Source organism: Fringilla coelebs (genome assembly GCF_963513975.1).
Source record: "Fringilla coelebs genome assembly, chromosome: 8".
NCBI lineage: Eukaryota > Metazoa > Chordata > Aves > Passeriformes > Fringillidae > Fringilla > Fringilla coelebs.
The window spans coordinates 23,011,747-23,036,185 of record NC_140066.1 but is presented as its reverse complement, the minus strand read 5'-3'; the positions used below and the strand labels follow the sequence as shown (position 1 = coordinate 23,036,185).

Here is a 24,439-nt window from a genome sequence, read left to right as displayed (position 1 = left end):
TCTTCCCAGAGCCAGCAGGTCAGACATGCTGCACAAGTTTTGGTTAGATAGTGGTTTGCCCCACAGTAGAATGAAATATAATTTATATACAGAAACAAATCCCTGCAATCCTTGCAAAGGTCCAGTCTCAGGAGCGCTGCTGTGTTGGTGAGGGTCGCTGTGAGCCTGCAGCACTCCCCTCTCAGTGCAGCACATTCCCTGTTCACAGCTTGCGAGGCTGGGCAATCCCCGTCCGTGCGCTGGCGCCAGGCGCTTCAGAGGGAGGATGAATCCTTGGAGAGCAGGCGGGCTCGCATACGTCTGCAGGATCCCTGTAGCAGAGAACAGGTGCAGTTAAATGCTTGAGACACAGAGTACCATGCAAAAAATGGCTGACATTCTCCCCCTGCAAGGACCCTTCCCTGGTGTCAGCCTCCACGCCTTTTGCTAAAGCTCGAGATGAGGCAGTGAGCAGAGAGGAACAAACACAGCAGTCGGTCTTGGGCTGCACCAACCTCTTGTCCCACTGCCACCCTGACAGGCTGTTAGCACTACCCTGTGCTGCCAGCTTCCCTCTGCTTCCTGCAACATCCAGCCTGCCAAGTCACAGGCAGAAGGGCTGTAAGACCCTTCAGGGTCTGGCTTCCAGCATGTCACCTGCCTGCAGCTTGGCATGGAGCAGACTGCTACGAGCTGGGCCACCACAGCTGTCCCAGAGCCTTGAGTGTGTGCTGTCACCTCGGCAGGTTTCAGCACACCAGGCTCCCTGCAGGAAGAGGAATGGGGGGTAAGGGGAAGTGTCTCACCTCTTTCTGGCCTTCCAAAGACTTCAGCTTGGCCTGGGACATATGAGCTGGAGAGCCACACTTCTGTAACTGAACAAGAGAGGGCAATAGGAGTAGAAAGCTGGTGAATTAACTGGCATCCACAGCCTTCCCTGGGAGCAGCCTGTACCACCAAAGAGCATCTATCACCCAAATCCACTCTTGGTTTGTCTGGGCCGAGGGACAACCCTACTGCATACAGGCAGCAGGCTTTGTGCAATCTGTGGAGGAGGATAAGAGAGAGGGAAGGGGGCGCAAGCCAATGCCCCAGAGCAGGACAAAGCCAGAGAGACAAAACTGGAGTAGAGGTCCATGCTGTCATCCCTGCTCTGACAGTGCCCTTGCCATCTGCTCTGTCCTCCTCAGAGCAGCTTCTCAGGACCTTATTTTATCATACAGAAGAAAGTTGGAACTCTTCTCTTGAGCAGAGAACAGCTCCCCAGGGATTGCTGAAGTTGCACTCTAACTCCCCACACACTCCCCCACCAGCAGCTTCAGTGGTGCTGGGGGCAGCTCTTACCAGCTGGACGTTCTCTTTGCTGACCCGCACAGGCTCTGGTGTGGAATCCCTGCTCCTCCTCTCCAGGATAACTGGAGTTCCCAAAACTTTACGCTGTTGTAAGAAGAAAGGGCTGTTGGCTAGTGCTTAAAGTGCAAAGTAAAAGAGAAAGGGAAGGAGCAGGATGCGTTGCTGGTAAGCAGTTGAATGCTGGGAAAGAAAAAAAGGAAGCCAAGCTGGGACAAAGATTGCAGAGCAGAACTACCTGAAATACCACACCACTGGGCTGAGCCCGCCTGATTGTAAAGAGTTTGGGAGCTGACCTGAGGCCTGGCCAGGAGCCCAGCCTGTCAGAAGCAGGTACATGCTGCTGTAGGGCAGCCCATAATGTGCTAAAACCCATGCTAACATGCTAGACTTCATGACCAGCTCCCTGTCAATCCTCATCTCATCTCAGGAAGCAATCAATTCTCCAGAAAGATGCATAGATCCTACAGCCATGTGTTTCAAGATAATTACACTTTACACTAACAAGGCTTTTTGTCACTCTGCTGCCTTTTCTGCCCCAGAGGATCTGTGTTGTTTGGCAGGCAATACTTTGAGGAGTCCCTACGCTTTGAGGGTCTCATTCGAGGCAAGGCAGAAGCAAAAAGCAACATCAGAAATTCAGAGCAGAGAGCAAGGGTCAGAGGCTGCTTTCACCTTAATGAGGCCGCTGAAGGAGCGTGAGCGGGTGCGTCGTGGTGCTGGGGATGTGGGCACATCAGAGCCAGGAGTCAGAGCAGTTGGATGCTTATTAAACTAGGAGGAAACATGAGGGCAGTATGTTAGCAAAGTTATACCTGCCCCTTGCTGATGCGTGCTGCTCTACCTGCTGTCCCAGGACTCAGTTTCTCTCCTTCACCCCCTAAAATGGAGGAGCAGCTCAGAACTGCAGGAGGAAGAAAGCAGAGGAAGGCCACACCTTCCACCCAGGATTACAGGGAGTTTGGGTGCAAGGTGCTTTGTGCTGGCTACCAGATTAACCAAAAGTGGCAGATGTTGGGAGCAGAAAGAAGGCTGGGCAGCAGCTGGAGGCTGCAGCCACGACTGGTGCTGACCATATCGACCAGTCTGTCCGGTGCAGCAAGTTGTCTGAGACCAAGTGGAAACCAGTTTGTCCACTCTCTGCAGGCAACAGGGGAAGAAATCTTTCTCTTCCTGAGGGAGGAAGCCCAACAAGGCCATGACCAGGACTGGGAAACTGCTGGCTAGCAAGTCCTTAGCTTGAAAAACAGAGCTCAAAAGTGCTGCAACATAGAGGACACATCCTCCTTCTGTCTTCTTACAGCACTACCCCTTACACAGCCCAGAAGCCACTTTCCCCAGCCTGCCCAGGATTAGAAGAAACTCTCAAGAAGGCCCTGTCTTTAGCCCTGTGCCCAGGATTGTGCTGACAAACACACCCCAAGATACCTTTCCTCCCCACACTACCTGCCGGATAAGCTTCTTCTTCTTTGCAGAGTCAGGCATATTGTGGACGTGGAGGAAGAGCTCCTTCAGTGCCTCCTCCGTGCGCTGCTGGGTCTCCTCCTGATGGCAAGAGTCCAGCCGGCTTCGCTTCTGAGACTTGAGGGGCTGCAGCTCCTTGGAGCCAGAAGACGTCAGCAAATCCAGGTCGTCCTGGGAGAGCGGAGACAGGAGTCGCTTGCCATGCTTTAATCCCAACGAGCCACCCATCTGAGCCAGCCTAGGAGAGTCTCGTGAGCTGCCTCAACCCCAGTGAAAGCACAGGACTGTGTTTTCCCTACTCCTCTGCAGCAGCACTGCATCAGCAGGCCCCGTGCCAGGAAGAGGTGACAGCAATACAAAGGTGACCCCATTGCTTCTTCCCTCCCCTCCCAGATGCGAGCTGCAGAAGCCCTTCCAGGCTTGAGAAGGGTCAGTGCGGCTCCTTGCCATGCATCTTCCCTCTTCTGCAGCTATGTGAGGCAGGGAAGCATTTGCAGGCAAGACACAAATGTTGTCCCAGTGGCAGCAGGTAGCCTTTATCTCAGCACTTCTGCCAAGCATCCTGGCCATGGCAGCAGGCATGTCCGTCTGTTTGGAAGGCACAGCCCTGCAAAGGAGCAGGTGCTGCATGTACTGGGCACAGGGAGCAGGTTTGCTGCTAAACAGGGGCTCGTAGCTTTCTTTCCCTGCGCTTTTGATTAACAGATGCTTCAACTCTGTCCAATTTCCCTAATGCAGCCGCCTGCACTACCACACCATATGCTTCTCTTGCTCCTGCCCTCTGACAGATCCTCTTTCATGACTTGGTTTGTTTTCAGCTTCTATCACTCACAAAGATCCATTCATAGCATCACAGCCTCTGCCCTTTCACAGAGGGCAGGCTGCCCTGGCTGGCCTTACCTTTGATGTGTGGGCTCTGGATCCCAGATAGTGCAGCCTGGCACACTCCCGGATGTACACCGGAGCCTGTGACCATGAGCAGAGAACAGGCCAAATGTATGTTTAACATCTTTGGTCTTGGGGCAACAGTGGCTCCAGCAAGAGTTGCTTTTCAACCATACAACACAAGCCACTTGTATCAAGACACCCATTCTGGGCAAACAAAGCCATGGAATTTCATGTCCCCTCCCTGTTCACAGTATCCTTTACATGCAGACATTCAGCACAAGTGAAACTCAGAGTCGGGAAAAGTTCCTGTGGAACCCTGCTCTAAGTAATTGCCCCAGTTCTGAGCTGGCCAAACTGGGGCCAGACAAAGAAGATAGAAGGGGAACTCTCCACAGGAGGACCCTGCAGTGAGCAGATGCCTCCAGCGACCAGGAAGGCCCTGAGAAGTCGAGACTGTCTGTTGTAGGAACATTTCCTTGGAGGAACAGTTGAAAGCCCCACACTCCTGACTGTCCTACCCAGCACCCTCCTCAGAGCTGGACAGTGCCTGTAACAGTAGTGGGCTGATGACCATTTGCAAAGAAATTCCCAACAAAACAACCCAGTGCATCAGGTACTCTGCTCTGGGCAGTACTCAGGCAGGACAAATCCCTTCCATTTCCCTATCCTGCCCGAACCCGGGTGCAGCCCGGTGTGTACCTGCCCTCGGAGCCAGGTTTCCTGCGGGCAGCAGGTGCTGCTGTCCAGCAGAGGGGAGTGTTACACTGTACCGTGCTGCCGACCTGCCCTGGCAAAGCCACCTCCAGCTCTGCCTGCCCAGCAAAGACCTCCTCCCTAGTCACTATTGGAATGCTTTCTTGTACGAAGTCTCCTTCTCCTACTGCAGAAGAGAGCCCACAGAATATACACTCAACATGTGGGATCTGTCTGGACAAAGGGCATTCAGTCTCCCGGTGATGGAGGCGGGAAAGCAGGATGCCAAAGCTCACGTACCTTGAAGAGTTTCTGAGAATGTTTGATCATGAAGGTCACTCCATTGTTTAGCTTTGTGATATTTTCCTGAAGGTCATTTGCTGTCACCTGGCAAGGGGACATAGCCATCCATTAGAAGGGGAGGAGGAGGGATCTCTTCTGGGACACAGACACACACAGTGCCACAGCAGGAGATCTACTCTGAGATGACAGGCAGGCAGGGCTTATAGGCCACAGCAGGGCTCATAGAGCCAAAGCTGCTCTGAGAGGAGAATCAGATAACTCTGAGTCAAAACAGTTCACCAGCAGCATAAGTAACCCTGCAGAGAGATCTGCAAGTTTTTTCTGGAGCTGACATTCTAAGAAGAAGCATGACGGTGCTGTGCTTTCAATTTTACTGAAAAAGAAGATGCATAAGTTGCAAATGAGACCCATGGCAGGTCTGGGCTGAACATTGGGACTAAGTCCTGTCAGGAGGCTCCCACCTCTCCATCACAGCCTCCAACCCTCACACCATTGTGTCAGTACTCAAGCTTCTCAAACCTTTGTTTTTCCCCTGCCAAGCCTTTGCTTTTTAGCTTGCAATATCCCACCCACAGACACTGAGGCATTGCTCACATTTCTGGGCCATAGGATGTGGGGTGCAAACATGAGGGCAAGGTTGTGGGCAGACATCTTGTTCTTGTCCTGCTTCTTGGCAGTCTGGTAGAGCAAGTCCAGCAGCAGTTTGAGCAGACTGCGGTTGGGAGCGGGAAGGATCAGAAACAGCAGCTGCAGGGCTTCGATTTGGCGCTCTTTGTCTGGAGTGCTGGTCTTATTCCCCTTCTCATCAAACAGCGTCAAGTCTGCCAAATCACAAGGCAGAACATGAAGGACACTCATTACCTTCCCTCGGAGCAGTCTGTTGCAACTGCTTATCCTTTCCTCTTCATATGCAGATCTCCTACAAACCCCTGCACAGCTCTTGGCCCTCCATCTCTCTTCCCCTCAGCTCCCAGGCTCCCCACTTGATGTGTTAATCTATGCTACTCCTCCCACAGAACAACAGAGCTGCTAAGAGCTGTGATGGCTAGAAGGCAAGATGGAGGAAGTTCACATAAGGTAGTTCAATAACAGTTATTAAATACATAGAAACCACAACTTGCTCAGAACCCCAGACATAAAATAGATGGAGACCCAGGTTATCACTGTGGGCTTTACCACTGTGGTATCTGAGAGAAGAATGGTCTAGACAGAGTTGGTCTGATTCGTTAATCAGCTTCTGTCTTTCCACCACCAGGCTGAGGTGGCAGGAAGATTCCTTCTAAGGCTGCCTTTGAGGAATACACTTCACAGCCTACTGTGCTTTCTAGGCCAATTCCAGCCCTTCTGCCCATCCCTGCCTCTTGCTGCCCACTCACCTGCAATTTTGAGGTGGGCATGGAAGTGCTTGTGTGTCAGCAGCGGCTCTGGTAATTCACCCAGGAACATCTTAAGTAGGGTGGCCACATCATTGGAATGAAACTCCCCAGAGTCCAGGTCAATATCAGTACCACTGTTCAGAGCATCCTTTAGGATCTGTTGCCTGATGCTGTTGCCTGGCACTCGAAACAAGCCTTCTGCTCTTAGATCTGCTCAGCAGAGGGGAGAAAAAAGGGCACTGAATAATCAGAGGTTGATTTCCCACCTTCTTACTAAAGCAGTTCCCTCCTCCTTCCAGAGCTTGACAGCAAACCACAGTAAATTGCATTCAAAGACATGACTTCAAGCTGTCTCACATCAGTACAGAAAGTCCTTGTACAGAGGGAAACAGACCAACATATCTGCTAGGCAATTCTGGGGAACAGTTGCCCACTGCAATCCCAAACTCCTGCTGCTGGAGAGCCTAGAGCTTGTCACTCTGTCTGCACCAGAGACCGGAGGTGGGCCAGACAGATAGCCATGGGGATAGGAAGAGAGCAAACAGAGGCACTTACTCTTGTGCAGATACTCGATTAGCTGGGAAACCTGTGCAATGCCTTCTTCTGTCAGCGGCGAGCCAAACACCACCCCCTTCTCTGCAGAACAGGAGACAACGTGCTCAGGCAGCTCAGAACCCAAGAGCCACAGAAATTAATGCTCCCCAAAGAACAGGATTTCAACATGCAAAGAGCGGTGCCCCAAAATGTTAAGGGTGAAGGTCACAAGGACCCTCGCAGATGTGAGATATCACAAACACTCCAAAATAAGTCACTTCATCTCACCATGCTGTACTCACATGGGCTTCATCATTCTTGCTTCTTACCTCACTTTAATTACAGCTTTTATCAGCTAAAGCAAATATTCTCTAGCCCTTGAAGAAAAAACAACACCAGAAGAGATGCTTCAGTTTAAAATGGCATAGAATCTGCAAGCCCAGACCTTACAAAAAGAGCAAAGTGGGAAAGGCAGATATAAGGGCCTGGACAGCCCTGGTGCCTGCCACACTGGCACGCTCCACAGCATGAAAGAAATGACCAGATTAATCCTCACTGTGGCTTGACATGAAGTGGAGCAGAAAGAAGAGTTGCAGCTATGAGTTTATGGGAAAGGCAAATAAGCACTACTGGGGAGAGCAGACATATTCTGACTGGCTCACCCTGGCTTCCTTTTCAGGCATGGGTACAACATGGAATTTTCTCATCCCAGTGAATCTCTCTTCCATGTCAGCTGCCCTGGTCTGAGTAAAGTATGAAAGCTGAACAAGGCAGAAGGAGAGTAGCAAAGCAATAAGCTGGGCTCCTCTCTTGAAGTCTGTTCCCATCTCAGGGGATTAAGATTGGGCATGAGCTGCAGCTCCAGAACTCCAGTAAATAACACAGGTTACAGTCCCAGAAGATGGAAACAACTGAGCTGAAAGGAAGGGGATCCCTGCAGGGAAGGAAACATTAGATGAGAAATCCATTTAACTGAAGGGCATTTGTTGAACCAATGTAGAATACTCTTCTTGTCCATAAAACAACTTCCCAGGTGAGACAGTGATTATCCAGAAGGACAGTGTTTTCTAATAAATGCAACCTTGCTACTGAATGGATTTTTCTGTCAAACACACACAGCCAGTATGATCTGTCCCTCAGAAGGTAGAGACAACTCCCAGAGACTTCAGTGGCAGCAACCAGAACTCTGGGCAACACACGTCTTCCCTCAGATGAGTAAAGGTTTGGATTGGAGACAAGATACTGGAGAGACTGTACCACAACACACTGACTGGGACTGAGAACTGGAACCAGGTACAGAGCTGGTTTGTCCTGCCCTGGTACTCAGGCTTCAAAGAGACAACAGATATAAGAAAAGAACATTCCTCCCTTCTCCATGATCAGACTGCCAGGAACATGTGTCACTTCTGAGGGCAGGCTGGACATTTGCACCATTTGCACTGAAGGTTTCCCTCCTTACTGCTACAGCTGATAGCCCAGTAATCCAAGCAATGCATTGGCTGGTCTGAGAAAAGTTATCTCCCCCACAAACTTTCTCTTGCTTTTTTTTCCCCCTCATTTCTCATTTTGATTTTACTTGCTTTTGGTCTCTTGTACTACAGATCTTACTGCTCTGTGGTGTTGATGCTCACAGCATGTGAGGGAGACCTGGTTAACCCTATGAGCTTCTCTAGCAGCCATCCTGTGTAACTAGATTTATTCCGCCTGAAGAATGTTCTGCTTTCTTCCAGGATTTCTGAAATACAAGGTAAGCCACCAGGAACTCCAGCCTCCTGTTAAATCAAGAACTTTCTGACCTCACTCTGATAAAGCACATGCTTCAGTTCTGCAAGAGAAAGGAGGGCAATGTGAGCTCTTGATCCACAAGAAAGATCTGAAAGGTTTGAGTGCAAAGGGAGAGAATGATCGGCAAAAGATTCTTGTCCTTGAAGAAAACTAAACTCATTAGACATTCAACAGATAGAATCAACAGTGGCCAGGAATAGAAGAGGAAAATACATCTTCTTGAGACATGCAGGGCCTGACAAATTCGATTTAGTTTTGAAGTCAGAAGCCGGTATCTGAATGAGAATTTGATTCTCAAACTTGAAAGACGTGTCTGGAGAATGGATGCTGCATTACAAAGGCTTAGATGTTATTGTACAATTGCTTCTGAAACTAAGCAGCAGCATGAGACTGAGTTTCCTGATGCTCAAGTAAGTTGTAAGCCTTTGCAGTTTGATCAGCTCTGAGCTCCATGGTCCTTGGCCTCTGGCTTTGAAGAAATAAAACTTGTTTGTTGTAGCTGGTCTATAACATGAAGAAAAACAAATGATGGCTCCAAGATGAAACACACAGTACATGAAACTGATTTTCTCTGTAGGCACAAACCTCTTTTCTCAGACTTTGGCCAAGGAGTTCACAGACAGTGCCTGTCAATGCTGGGAGACAGTGCTGTTGCAGCCTGGGAGTGCAGCCAGCAGACTTGGAAACATCTGCTAGCTGTAGTGACACACAGCCATGGAGACATGTGAATGGGGGAAAGCAGAGCTCTTGGGGAAGAGAGTTAGCAGGAGATGTCAGCTCTGATAAGTGCAGTGCTCCCAACAGAGTACAGATAATTTAATAAAAAAATTGAGGTGGAGAAGGCTCACCAGCCCCTGCTGGAAGGTTTTGACAACATGGGGGTTTTCATACACACTAAGAAAACATTTTCAATTTGGTGACTCTATTGTCAAGTGGCAAATGCTTGAATTTAAGGTGTCTGCTACTCTCTGGGAAGAGAGAGAAGCAATAACAGGTATGAGCACAGTCTAACTGCAGTTTAGGGGCAGCACAAAGATCTGTTATTGTGGAGCAGCAAAGTAAGTCATGGCAATATAAAGTAATTCTCATCAAAGGATGCTAAAGGACTTTGAAGTCTTTTATTTTCCTAAGGTGAGTACATGTACCAGGATTCTTGATGGGTCAGACAGAAGTGGAGGGCTGAAACTGCCACCAGAAAATTCTGCCTGATCAGTGGGGCTGCAAAGCTTGTCCTTATGAAACACAGTGGAGGAATAGGCTTGGCATAATCAGAAACACTTAGAGAAATTATGTAATAGTTGAAGACAGAAAAAAGCTGTAGTCAAACTATGCCATAGCAATAGTTCCCTTCTCTGAGATACTAGCAAGAGCAGAACTGCTCAAAGAAAGGGGAAGACTAATCAGAAGTGTTCAACCTCAGGCTGCCAACATCTGAAGGCAGCTCACAGCTTCTCTGCCAGCAGCCAGCCAGTCTAAGCTGGGAAACCAGAGCTGAGGAGGAATGTGAGGGCCCCAGATGGGCTGCTTCTGCCTGCATGAGTGAGAAGGTTTAACCGAACTTATCAAGAGAACCAGGCTTCCCTTGAGTGTGGGCAAAGGTGGGAGAAGACACACACACACACACCTAAACACCCTTTTAGTTTCAACAAAACAGAGTGGTAAATGGCAGCCATTGAAGAGAAAAGGATCTGAACACAACCATACTCAAAAGACTTCTGCGAAGGGCCTGGGGCTAATGTTTCACAACCCAGACAGCTGAACTTGAGAGAAGATAAGAATAGTCAGTTTAGCAGAAAAAAACTCCAGTGGAATGCTTGTCTAAGAGAGAAAGAGAAATATGTCACCTCCCTAAGTTGAAACTGTTCTTCTTCAGTCAGTCTGCAGAGCTTTGTCACTGACTCACTGGATTGGGATGTGGATCAGAGCAGTATAGCATTTGGATGGAAGACACTTACAGATTTCTGAGCTGCACAGTGGGCAGCTGACCCACTGAGGCCAGCCTGACACACACCACAGCAATAATCCCAGAACAAGGGGAACTATTCCCAGAGCGCAAGCCATTTCCAGGATCAATTTCCTGGTCTGTTTTACTCCTTTCTAGAAGTGGCATCCCCAGATGTATTTAGCATTCCACGAGTTCAAAACTATGGGCTGAAAGTTTTGTAAACTCAGTGTAACAAATGGTGACAGCATCACTGCAAAGGTGGGCACCAGACTTTGTGCCATCCATACTCACCCTTGCGCTTCAGAGACATCAGAGAACGAAAAAATCCAGAGGCTGTGCTGTTTGCCCCTGGCAGCTTTGGGTCCTCCTCTCCCATTAACTGGGCCAGCTCTGCCCCAGGCAAATCAATGAGCCTGGTGATGTTGCTGACAACCAGCTCTGTGAACACCTCTGGTTTTTCATGGCGCAGCTTTTCCACAAAGAAGTCGGGATTGAAGATGATCGGCTGGCTGCGGAGGGAGGAGTCATTGCAGATGACAAAATTGCAGATGGCATCACTGAAAAAAGGGAAAGAGGAAAAAAAAAATACAGTAACTCCTCATCACTTTGGTTTTTACAGCCAGCTGGTTTGCCCTGAAGGAGACATCTGCTGACACAGGAGCTACCAGTCTACACCAACAGCACTGTCTGACTTTGGTGAGTGCTCAGCACAGCACAGTTACATTTCCTTATGGAGCAAAATCATTTCTGGACTGTTTGTACAACACAGCCTAAGACTAGCACTCCACAGTGTGATGATGACATAGGCAACACCCAATGAAAACTACATCTACATCCTTACTACTCATTTCACTGTATCTACAGCATAGTAGCTCTGGCAGAGATAGCACCTAATATTTACATTAACTTATTAAAGTCATAAATAAGTTTGGTTTTATCTCCCTTCCTCCACAGAAATTCACTCCCAGTGGCCCAAAAGTCTGAAAAAGAATCTAATTTTTTTCATGGCCAGCTTATACTCATCAGTTCCTATTGCCATTCTATCATATCTACCTTTCTATCAACAAATAGATAGTTCCCATGTCCTGGGACTTTAAGGTCATACATATGCAATAACACTGAACCCTCAGTTTTGGTGTGGGTGTGGTCAAATGCTCCCAGGTAACATGCTGCCAACCCTTTGGTAACTGTTCTCTGCCAGCTCCTCCCTCTGAGTCTGGAGCAAGTGACAACTCATTGTCATAAGCCCCACAAGATCAGTCCTTGAAGAACCCCTACTAACTTTTCACCTAGATCATCCTTTTCAGCTCATCCAGTTCTTATCTCTTTGTCATCCCTTCATGCCCTTTGTCTGCCCTCCCTATTCTCTACTGACACCTACTTTCTTCATTTCATAGCTTCTCGTGTGCCATGGAAACAGGGATGCTCTAAGACTTATCTCAAACAGGTACATAACCCTACCAGAGGATAGGTACATTTACCATATCTCATGTTAATCAGCACTCTTAATGCTCATACTTAACTTTTATTCCAATTTCCATCTACCTCTAGGTCTTCCATTATTGTCTTCCCACCACTGCTCCAAACATTTTCATGTTTCTTAAGTCAAGCCCACAGGCTAGAGTTGTCCAGCCTCTGACACCACTCTTTTACTTAAAGGTGAGGATTAGTGTCATTATTCTCCAGTCATGAGCTACTATCCTGATTTCATACTCAACTATAAAGTGACAGCCTGGCTCTGGGAATGGGTGTGCCAGTTCTTCCAGGGCTCTGGGAGGAGGATGCCTACGCACTCAGGTTGCACATATTGTGTGTGTTCAGCCTGTGACATTCCCCAATCTTTTAATCATTCTTTAGCTCTTATATAATACTTCCCATTCTTTCTACATCCACCCTCAGCTGTGAGCTCTCACTGGACACCATTTTCCAAGGGCAGCTGCCAAGTTAATAGGAGGGATGCTGTGCTTATGTACCAGGGATCACATCAGTCATCAGAAGCAGATGAAGGGCAGCAAGTGCTCTGCTGAACACCCTTAAGCCCATAAAGGCTTCTCTTCAAAACAGGCTTCTCTAGAGAAGACTGGAGCACCTTGATCTTCCTCTCCTCCCTGCTGAAGGGTGGAGGCCACACCATTGTGTTCAGACCATGCTGGGCGTCCCTGCTCACTGCTCAACACAGCTGCCACCAAAAACATCAGCAGCCCCCTGAACCTCACATCCACTGGATCAAGAAACAGAACGCTTCACTGCTAGTTCAGAGACCTCAGCAACTTCCTGTTCTGATGTGAACTGACAGTAGCTCACGACAGGAGGACATCAAAGCACATACTGGCAAGTCATCTGAACTCCAGCCCATCTCCACACATTATCTGTGAACCCAACAGTTATCTGAGCTACTGTATGCTTTTGACCTGAAAGATCATCTCTAGGATTTCTAGGATGCCTGATCAGCACAAAAGAACAGAAGCTGGGACTCAGGCTCCACAAGAAGAAAGATACTTGCTGAAACAAGAGGAAATGAGGCTCTCAGCAATTCTTGCATCGTGAGAATCCATAGCCAACCCCCTCCTCTTTACACTGCTCTCCGTGGGTGCCAAAGACGCCCTTCAAGAGGATGGAGAGGAAGAAGGTCTGCAAGGCAGACTGCAAGGCAATCTGCCAGGTAATCTAAAATTTTAGAAAGCTCTTAAAGGCTCCCAGCTGCCTGGCTCAGTGGCCTAGCATGCACACTGCTGAGTCCAAATGGGGGCCATATTTTGCTGAGCACCTCCCAGCCAGTTTTTCAGCAGTTTGTTATCTGCAATAAATCAAGACCAAAATGCAACAATTCGGTATCAGCTGCCAAAAAGCAACTGCCAATTGATCTGATCATATTCGCATTTCATTGCATAGGGCTACAACGCACAAACAAGTGCCAGCTCTGCCCATAATGTGGAGCAAGCCCTTTGCTTGAAATCCATGACAACTCATTCTGTGGCAATACAGATCCTGAGAAGGGTTAATAGCAAGTGTATAGGCCCAGTGACCCTGCCTGCAATGATCCGTGCACTGTTATTCACTCACTAGCAGTTTTGTTTCCCCACAGAGAAGATATGCAAATACTTTGAAGCAGTTACATCAAGCATCACAGATTATCTCTTCCCTCTGACAATTAGATATCTGGATTCACAGAAAGAAAATTAAACAATTTTGTCAACTAGCACTGACTGATATGACTTCTCTACGCAGCTTGTGTTAGAATTCACACAAAGTCCAACAACATTTAATGCAAAAATAAATAGAAAAAAGTAAATTTCTTACATGAGTGCTGAGAGCTTTTGAAGAGGCATTAGGAAGCAGAGACAGGGAAAAGAAGTTGCTCCTTGTTTCCAGCAACAAAAGAAACCTGCCTGTCCCAGCACAGCCTATGCAAATTCCACGCATGCTACGAGACACAAGGGCGCATTATTGGGTCTGAAAGGCCCCCTTGGCACACACTGGGCATCAGCCTTCACACAGGGACAAAACAGAAAAGAAAAGCTGGACAAATTGATTCATGTCTCTTGCCAAAGGCTGCGTTGCTGGAGTTTAACTGCAAATAATTCCTACATAGAAACCAGGGTTTTGAATCAGGACCAGCGTGGTATTAAGTGCTTTCCACCTGTATCCAAGAGGAATCCACAAAATAGTTCCAAGTCTGCCCTGTGTTTACCATGAGTAAAGCCATGCAAACACATTCCCAACAGCATCCAAGCACAACTGATGTTACAGCACTGGCAGGACAATAGCCAAGTCCCTTAACTGCACAACCCCGTGCCCAGAAACCTTGCTAGAAACACTCTCTGCGCCTGCCTTTCACACTTTCGGATCCTTTCAAAGACAAAGCCCGTAGATCAGCCCCTCAGGGCTGGAAACAGCACCTGGCCATTGCTCCTTGCTACCATTACTGGGCCACCTTGTGCCGTTCATCCACTTTAGGATTCCTGTTCCACGTTTCTCTGGATTCCCATCCAGTTTCCCTGCCTGCTGCAGCTGGGACCAGCCTTGTATACCCTTATTGTGATATGGCACTTCAATGAGCTACTTAATTTTGAAAGGTCACTTTATTAGCAGCTCTTCCTTACACAGAAAATTTGCTTTTGTATCATTATTGCTAATCAAAATGGAAATGTGAAGCAAGCCCCTATTTCTGAGCAAAGATAAAGCCCCCACTGGCTTTACACACAATAACCCTGCCAATCCTCACTGCTGCACACACCATAACCTTCAGAAAGAGCCATGTGCCCCATCTGCTGTTTTCATGTTAAAAAAGAGAGATGGATGTACTTTACCTACACTCACAGTTTATATAACAGCAGCAAAGGGGAGACAAACGTATTCATGGAGTTTATTGCCTTCTTTTTTTTTTTGCCTTGCTTGCAATTACAGTTATATTTTCTATATGCTGTGATCTCAGATTGCTTTATGACACGTCAAAAGACAATAAAGTAAAGGAATAAATAGCTTCCTCTCCAGTCTCATGAATATAATCAAATCTCAATGAATAATAAAACCTTGTTCTAATAGGGTTGTGATTAAGACAGCAGATTAAAAAAAAGGGGTCCTATATTGTGCTGAGATTCTTGCCATTCTAGTATCCTTCAGAGGCAAAGCCTGTGATCCCAGCCAAGTCACAAAGAAAGCTGTCTGTCACACACAACGTTTTTGCTTCAGGCATGACAGCCCCATCATTTCATGGGGAGTGGATGGTGCAGGAGGTCAAAATCATGATGGATCAATTAATCCCTAAGGTAACTAGATCCAGGCCAGGGAAATGCCTTGGAAACTAGGACAAAAATGAGACTTTAACTGCCAAAACCTGGTGATCAAACCTGTGGTGCAAGAGCTCTGCAAGCAGGCAGATTACTTCATGTGGCAGCAAGCTTGCATTCGGATAGGTGAGATGGAGCTGCTGTAGTGGCTTTCATAGGTCTGATATTGGTCTAAATCCACACGTGTGACAGAAGAAAGGTTCAAGAAGCATGAACTAGAGCATAAGGAGAACAGAAGGCAAGAAAGGAAGAGAAGGAAGAGGTACCTTTGGGGCAAGGCATCAGCTGTGTTTATCTAGCTGGGAAAGTGGATACACTGAAAGCTAAAGATTTCAGAGGAGCCTTATGTGTCTAATTCAGTGGACAAAATCCATCTCCAAAAAATCCAAAGTGTGCCATTTTGCACATTTTATGTGTCATCACCAAGGCCCTATGCTTCAGACACACCACAGCAGACAAGTTTTACCATATAGGAGTAAAAGGATTAAAGAGCTTTTGAAAATAAGGCAGATAATAGGAGAAAATCTCCCTCTTTTATAAAAAATCTTTAGATTATAGGAAAGAGACAAGCTGGTACCAAATACTAAGAGTGGGGTGATAAACCTGCAGTGCTGAAGAACACATAACACGGACAATTCTCTGCTGGCTAAGCACAAAGGGACATGGGACAGATGCACACAGGCTCGGATTTCCCCTGGGAGGAAGAAGTAGCATTGTCTCCTGTGCTGTGCCAGAGTAAGGAATCAATTAATGAGGATGTCTGAAGACAGTACTTCCAGAGCCAGATAGGAGCCATCCCAGATTTTGCAAAGAGATGAAAGAACCATAGTGGAATTATATGGAATCATTTTAAGAACAAAAGGACTAGAAGACAAACTATTTTCTAGATTAAAAAATAATAAAAAAATAAAAGTAGTCTAATGGGAATGGACTGCAGAGACATTTGAAGAGACTTCACAGTTAAAGTTGCTTTGAGGGCTGTACTTCAGACTGACATTCTTGTAAGATGGTGTAACAAAGATCACATTCAGGCCTCACACTTGGCACCCTAAGTCTTCATAGGATGACTGATAAGCCTCTGAAAAATGTCAAGAAAAACACACAGCAATTTTTGCCCAGGGTTATACTCATAAGGTCTTCAGGGGCAGAGTCCTTTTGTGATGAGTACACAGTGCACAGCACAGTGGGTGTCAATTCTTGCCTACTGTCTCTAGCCTTGTCACAAGTAAGCCCTATGAGATATCACTGTCTTTTTCATTTTTGCTTTGCTTTCTTCACATTTAAATAGCTTACACAGAGTGATTCAGCCTTCTGACTATGAGAACCAGATAATAATATACAATTTAAATGGCAAGAAGCTGGCTAAGAAAGCTGCTGTTATGTGATGGTGGCCTGTGCTCAACAACCTGGAACTAATGCAACTCCTGGCCACCTTTTGGAAACTAGGTATATTGGTTATCCGTGTCACTGCTATCATCTATGAATTCAAATTCTGTGTCAGTAAACAACTCAGAGTAGATCTTGCCAACACCGGCTATACATCTGCGACATGAACCTGGAGGAGATGGACCTATCTGAAAAGATAAAAGGGTTGGGAGGGGTGGGGGTCGGTGCTTTGGAAGAAAATGAAAATGCAATATATTACCGGCGTCAAAGAAAACAGCAGTAGCAAGACAGCTTGATATATGTGAAACATCAAGAAATTTGCATTTCAGCATGAAATTTCTCAAGTTTGACCTGAGTGAATTCTTTGTGATATTTTTAATAATAGCCACTGGAATATTTTAAAGTCAATCAAGCAGTACTTCAATCAGCCATCACAACATCAGAGCATCCAGATGCCTTCTAGTGCTAGGAGGGAAAGAGCCAAGGGGTGCCTTAGAGAGAACTGCACGTTCACGGCGCTGCTCCTCATCAAGTCTCCTTCCCAGTGCCACCACCCCACGTCCGGGTGCTCCCACACTCTGTGGTGGCTCAGCTAACTACCCAAGACCCTGTAAAAAATGCAGAAAGGCAGCTACCACCAGAAATCCAGTAATTTCACATTAAAGATCTGCAAGCTCACATGTCTGCCTTAAGATCAGATTAACACAGTCGAACAGTTAAACAGGAATGCTGCTCTGATTCTCATGACTGTCAATGCATTTGTGTCTCTATTTTAATATAAACTCCTACTGGGAGCAGCAATAGAAGAAGAGCCTTAGATCCAATCCTGATTTCACTGAAACCAGCACCAAAAATGAATCTTTTTAGATGGCAGCAGCTGCCTCTCCTCGTTACTGATGTGCTCACTTTTATCACTGTGGCATTGGGAACCTCGGTCACAGCTGGGGACTCCGCTGTGCTCTGTGCTGTACAAACAGAACAAAGGCAATACCCTGTCTTTAGAGGGCTGATAGCTAAATCTGAAATGAATGCTGCAGGGACAGAAAAGAGAAGGAATCCCAAGAGAAGAGGCAGCACTACCAGTCAGCATGACTGATATAACTGAACTCTGCCAGCTTTTCTGTAGACACTATTAAAAAGGAGGGCGAGGAAGGACAGGAAAATAATCAGGTCACACTGTAGACATTTAGAAGAAATCCAGCTTTTGCACGTGGGGTGACATGGGACTGAGCATAAAGGAGCTGGATGAAAGCTATCAGGCAGGGATGGCTGGGACATGGGGCTGACGAGGCAAGAGCTGAGCCCCACACACTGGCTGGGAGCTGCTGGTGAGGCAGAGACAGGCCAGCAGTGCCAGGGAGCTGGAGAAGCTTGGCAGTGCCACAGGGCACCGTGTGGCACATCCAGACCCTCACTGCAGGGTGGAACACAGCCTGAGGAAGCCCCACAGCCATTTCCCAACAAACACGTCTGCTGTATCCCCAGTGTGTTGGTGGGTACTTTCCAGTTGCCAATAATGATAGCATTCCCTTGCAATTCTCATTTTAAACTGTCTTTATCCTCATTATTTCCCCCATGTTGAGTGCACTGAACAGGCATGGCCCAATCCTACCTATATCTCCTTGGCCTCTAGCAATCCAAAATTGCTGCATGCACCTCTGATTGTCCCCCTTACTCTTGAAGGTGAGTCAGGGCATCCTTCAGAGGGAGGATGAAATGGAGTTCAGAGACCAGCAAAGACACACCATCTAGATGCTTCTCAGCCCAGTAGCTCCAAGCTAGTGTCCAGGTCAGAGCAGAACTACCGTCTATAAACAGCAACCCATAACAATCAGGTTTACTTCTGACACAAAAAACCAAGCAATTACACAAAAACAACACAGCAAAGTTAAGCTATTGTAGCAACCAGTCTGGCAACTCAGAGCAACCCAGCAAGGCAGGACAGATGTTTTCCTAAACCCTCCCACAGGATGATATCCAAAACTGGTACACCAGCTGGTGCTCAGAACACATTTGGGAATCCCATGCCACCATCAATTGGTAGACTGGTGCTTGAGCAAAGCGCCACAATTTGAGGACAGTGTGCTGCAGCACTCACAGGTTTGCTTGACTGCTGTTGCTTTTTCTGCACTGAGAGGACACTGAGACCTGGGTCAGGACTCACAGCTAGCTCCTCACAGTACTGATGGTGAGGTTTGGTAGGCACAGCCTGGCAAATACAGAGGACGAAGGTATCCAGGAATCACAGCTCTTGCTTTTGTTCCCTACACTTCTGTAATTCCACAGCGCTCCAGAGGTGCAGTGAAGAAGCTGCATCCTTGCATCTGTGTTTTGTATCACAGTGGTGTTTGCAAAGGATGATAGCACATCAAATCCCTCCTCATCAGCAATCCTCTGCAGACACCACTGAGTATGTCAGAGGCCACATCCCTTGCTCCAGATGTGTAAACTCCTACGAGCTGGAATTGTGATGAGGAACACCTGGATATGTGCCAGCATTTAAATAAGCTGGTGACATCTGGTCAGGGCTGCCGAGCACACAGATAAACAGGCTGGGCCCGCCACAGAACAGCACAGCATGCAGCACCAGAGAGACAGAGATACACAAAGCAGCCCAATTAACCCACCAAACTGAGCAGGATGGGGGCCTAGGGCTTTTGAAGGGGATCTGGGCAGGCTAGGATGTCAAAACCCGGAATACTGTACACAGATAGCGGAATTCAGATGATAATAACCTGTAGTGTCACTTTATGCAACTCTGGTGAGACACAGCTTCTCTTCACATCCCGCCTGACAGTTCATCTCTGTCTGGCTCAACTCTGCTTCACTGCAGAGCCCAGGGAACTGTGATATATTTATACATGCTCCAGGGGCCACTCAAGAGAATGCAGAGTGGCATGTGCGTGAGGAGAGCTCCAGGAACCCCCAAGAGCTTGTGAGGATGTTCCCTAAAAGGCTTCCTGCTCTCCAAGGCACAGAGAGCCACAGCATGCTTGTCTCCTGCTATAAGTCAGCTTGCAAGCAGGGCTGTAGCAATGCCCATATGGAAGTCCCAAACCATAAAGCTATGTTTCAACCTTGAGTATGAGCTCCAGAAAAACAAAAAGGAAAACTAATGCCATTTCCCCTGAGAAATTCCTGCCTCTGAAAATCAGAGCTGCCACATTACAGCTCAAGAAGAAAGGATGTTTTGGCTGGAGTCCAAATTATTAGAGCTTTATAGGCCAAAAGCAAACACATTAAAAGTTCCTGTAAGCCAGCTGGCAGGCAATTATTAAGCAGCTTATCACATTCCCCGCTATCTATAGTTTCTGAAAATAAAATTTATGAGGAAACTCTAGATGGCTTAATTGCAATTACCTAGTGTAGAGGTGAGAAAGGCTAGGAGTCAAGGAATGAGGGTTTTGCACTTTGGAGAAAAGGGCCCAGACACCACGGTAAGTGTAATGCATTACCAGGATGAGAGGTCAGGGACACACCAGACCTGTGAAGCTGTGAAAAACTTCATCCTATTTATCCCAGCAAGCAGCCACATTTTCTCTCACTTCTCTGCCCATGCTGACTCCAAGTCCCCTGTGACCTGGGGACACAGGAACCCATGGTGTCAGTCCCTAGAATCACAGTGCAGCCTTGGTAACAGCCTGCACAGCAGCAGAACAGCAGGGCTGTGCCTGAACCCAGCAGAGCATAGGGCAAGGAAAGGGTCTCGGCTCCCTGCTCCTGCCTCCAGCTGGAGGGCAAGTGGAAATGAGATCCTACAGAGCCAGACAGGGCCCAAAACAACTGGCAAATATAAGGGCTCAGCTGTGACAAGGAGCCCAACCCAACACTCAGAGGGACAGTATTTCCAAGATGGACTTGACTTCAGTGCAACCATTTGACATTAACCAACACTTCCATGCTGTTCCATCTCCTTCCCATCTGTTCACGTCACTTATTAAATCAACACACGCTGAGGTCTTTTGACCTTTAGGACAAGGCATTTGATTCCCAGCAGCGTCTAGCACTCAGTGCTTCAGTTTCAGACTGAGCTAAATGCCCAGGCACCTTTAAAGGAGTGGTAACGAAGCTCTCTGACATTTTCATAGGCATGTAAATGTGCACGCAGCAACAAGGCAATGACCAGGCTGGCAAGGAGACCCAGACGCTGCTTTGGGCTATGTGGGAAGCAATGCTCCCCCTTCACACAAACAGACAATAAACTGAAGGGTAGCAGAACAAGGATCCTGTTGTCAAAGCCCATCCCACCCTGGATGGGAACAGGACAGGGTGTTACATGCAAACATATAAAAATACTGCAAATACAACATGGCCTTGAGTTCGGTTCAGATGCATACCTCACAGGACTTGGACTGAGTATGGGGTCAAACACAAATCTAGGTCTCAAAAATTCCCATGAGGGCTGTGGAGAAGGGAATGTGTGAATGAGATTGTCCCCAGCTCCCAGGCTTTCTTCAGAGAAAAGTAGCCATGTGTTCAGACTTGGCTTTGACTCTGAAATCAACCATTTTTTCTGCCTGACCCTCAGCAAGTCACTTTGATTTTTTGCCATCAAGTCATGTTTACAGTGAACATTTTCCTATTTCCAGTAAAACACAGATGGCAACTGTGTCTCCTTTCATAACCTGTTTACGATGTGAGCTCTTGATGTCCAGTTTTGCAGTGCCACTCTATCAAGGCATTTTAGCAAGATGCTTATGGCTTTTTCCAGCTTCTTCCAGCCCCATTGCTTTTTCCCTTCCACTCACCCCAGCCCTGCCATATCAAATGGCTGACATGAGTGCCTGGCAAAGCATTTAGGCACTGCTTGAGTCGGACATTAAATGCATTCATTAAACAGACAGATGTTTCTCTTTTGAAATTGAGCACTCTGGCACAGTGCAATCTTCATTCTCAGTTATGAAGAACCCGGCAGAGGTTAGAGAGACCACAAAGAAAAGAGAGAGACCCACACAAATCATCTTTTGTCGTGTTCAGTAACATTTGGTAAGGAGTTTAGGACAACCAGCTTTTCATTCCATCTTTAAATCAGCATGCTATAATACCACACACACAGCATGCAAGCTTTACTAGCTAACTTGCACTTCTCTCCAGATGAGAGGAAATGGGGGCAAAAGCATTAAAAAAAAAGCAAGCTTTGTGGCCTGTGTGGTGATAGACCAGCAAAGCACGAGCTCGATTTTCTAGCGCTACCTGTGGGTGACAGGCAGTGCTGGAGGAAAACTTGTACTTCAGGCTTTGCATTAACAGAATTGCTTTTGGAGGGTGGGGGATAAGGAGCAGCAGAATACATCCTAAGGACAGCTGCCAACATAGAAAAAAATAAATCTAGTCATTTAGGCTGATCCAGGCCATGTTACAAATTCTTTATCCGAAAGGGCATTTTAAGTATCCGCTGTACTAAGCATACACATCCCTTTACCATGTCCAGCATTTTAGGCACTCCCTGCCCAAACAGGCTGCAATGAGCACCATCTCTTCATCCCTCTTTCGAGGGCAATGTTGTGCCCCAGCCAGGCACCACAGCAGTGCCCCCAGACAAGGAGAGCAGGTGCCATCGGGATGGGTCCACTCAGCAGTGAGCAGGATGGCACCACTGAGAATCAGGCTGAGTAAGAGGCATCAGCCCTCTTATAAATAACTATATTTATTTATCCATAAGAATTACCATTCAAAGGATACTCAGTTTGCAGCTACGCACCACACATACAGGGGGAGGAAAAAAACAGAGGGGGAAAAAAAAAGATACTGCAGCCTTTAAACAGTCATCCGACACGACACTGCTGTAGGGAGGTGCTCACGCAGTCCTTGCTGTTTTATTGCAGCAGTAAGAGAATGGTGATGCATACCCAAGCGTGAGCTAAAGGTGGATTACGTGAAGCTGACATCGCCTGTGTGTTTGGAACCGCAGAATAACGCGGTAGAGCGGACAAAGCAAAGGAGAAGGAGGGCTGAATGCGAAGCAAGTCTGTATAGTGCCATCACCCTACCAAACCCCGCAACTGCCGAGCGCTCGGCGCGGGCTCTGCGGCGGCGGGAGCAGCGAGCCGGCCCGGCGGGGCCCGCAGCAGCGGGGCCGGGCAGAGCCGCACGGCGGGCACGGTGCCCTGTCCCCCCCGGGAACGCGCCGTGCGCGGGGCGGGCGGCCGGGGCGGGCTCTGTCCCCGCAGAGGAGCGGGCGGCGCTTCCCCGCAATGCAGCACCGGGACGCTGCGGGGAGCGCTCCCCGCCGCACAGCCCGCGGGCACAGGGGCACCGCGGACACACGGGGTCCTACCGCCACCCCCGCGGGACCGCGCGGCGGCTCGGCCGAGCTCCGCAGCCGCCGGAACACTGAGTCCGACAGCTCCGTTAAGGTGCCGGGGCACCGGCGGGCGGCGCGGCTCGCACGGGCAGCGCCGCAATGGGCGGGCTGAGGCGCACAGACCGGCGCCTGCCCACCGGCTGGTGCGGGATGCCCGACCCGTAAAACGGCGGCGAGAGGCCAAGGGGAGCGCGCCGCCGGGACGGGGCGAGGGGGGTGCCTGGGTCCCGCTCCTACCTGCCGCCGCCGGACGCCGGTGCTCCCGCCGCCATCTCATACCTGCCGCTCCGCCTGCCCATTGGCCCGCCGCACCACCCACTCGGCCCCGCCCCGCCGGCGCTGCGCCACGCCATTGGCTGCGGCCGGCACCGCCCCGTCGCTATTGGCCGGTTCGAACGGGCAACGGCCGATCCGCGCGCACGAGGGGGCGGTGTGGGGGAACGGCCGCCCGTACGGCGCGCTGCCTGCTGGGAGTTGTAGGCGGCGACGCAGGCCTTTGGCGCTGCCGCCCGCGGCGCTGAGCTCCCCGCCACCGCGAGCCGCGGCAGCAGAGCGGGTGCCGCACTGCAGGGAAACTCACAATGTGCCTGGCGGACCCCGAGCCTGCTCCAAGAAGCACGAGTTACACCATAAACTGCAATTCCCATCTCGGCTTGAGTGTTTTTATCACTGCTCTCCATCAAGGACAAATAGAGAACATAGATACTGGAAGAGCAGTTTTATTCCTTGTTTTTCCCCTTTGTGGGTGAATGCATCTGAGTGCTCACACCAGGGTCCCTGTGGCCTCTACACTTGCTGCACCTGCAGTACTCAGGCAGCAACTACAGAAAGACAACTTAGAAACAATTGAAACTCTAGATTGGAGCGCTGAGGGACTAGGAATTAATGTAATATTTTTTTAATTGACTAGATTTCAGCTGGAGTGGTCCCTTGACATTTAAAACTCCACACCTAATTATCTTGCTGCCAATCATTTTAGCTTAAACACCAAAGCTCCTCTTATATTGCTGTCCCCAGGAGGGTTTCCCCATCCCTGCAGCATGTGTGCAAGGAATCCTAACTCTGAACAGGGAACCCCAAAAGGCCCTGCAATGTGCTCCAAGGATGGGGTGGTCCATCTGGATGGTGGGTGGGCACAGCCCCACGGGGAACATCTGTCCCCGATTTTAAGCTTTAAGAAGCACGGTGGGCATTTGCAACTGTCCCAGCCAGCACTGGGGGACACGTGTAAGTCCTGCCAGCCTCTCCTCAAGCTGGTATCTTTGTGACAATGCCATGTGCAAGTGTGGCTCCATACTGATGCTTCATGGTTTAAGAGCCTACTGGCTGAACAAACAGCCTTCAAGCCACCTCCCAGCTTGAGCAGCAAAAGCCAAGCACATCTCCAGGTCCCACTGGTGCCTCTCCACGGGTAAGTGCAAAGCAGTTGTGGCAGGCAGGGGCAGCAGGTACGCCCCCACCACCCCTCACCTGCCCGTGTCAGAGATGTGCTCAGGCTCCTGAGGGCCCCCGAGATGCAGCTCAGCTCCCTGGCAGGGGCAGCTGCTGGTGGGGAGCAGGCTTGACTCGCAGCCAGCCTTCTCAGGCAGGATGACATCTCCTCACCGAGGGTTTCCGTTGCATTACATGATTAATTAGCTGA

General features: G+C 48.6%; 1 protein-coding gene across 1 annotated transcript; it reads right to left on the bottom strand.

Moving 5' to 3' along the window:
- Positions 1-254: 254 nt before the first annotated feature.
- On the bottom strand, positions 255-23,096 carry ARHGAP19 (Rho GTPase activating protein 19; the record flags this gene model as incomplete). The annotated part of the gene is made up of 12 exons (XM_084210342.1): positions 255-311; positions 786-854; positions 1,324-1,416; positions 2,005-2,103; positions 2,776-2,964; positions 3,694-3,759; positions 4,675-4,761; positions 5,272-5,498; positions 6,054-6,263; positions 6,609-6,689; positions 10,609-10,874; positions 23,035-23,096. 12 exons carry the CDS (start codon positions 23,094-23,096, stop codon positions 255-257), a joined length of 1,506 nt encoding a protein of 501 aa, XP_084066468.1.
- Positions 23,097-24,439: the final 1,343 nt, after the last annotated feature.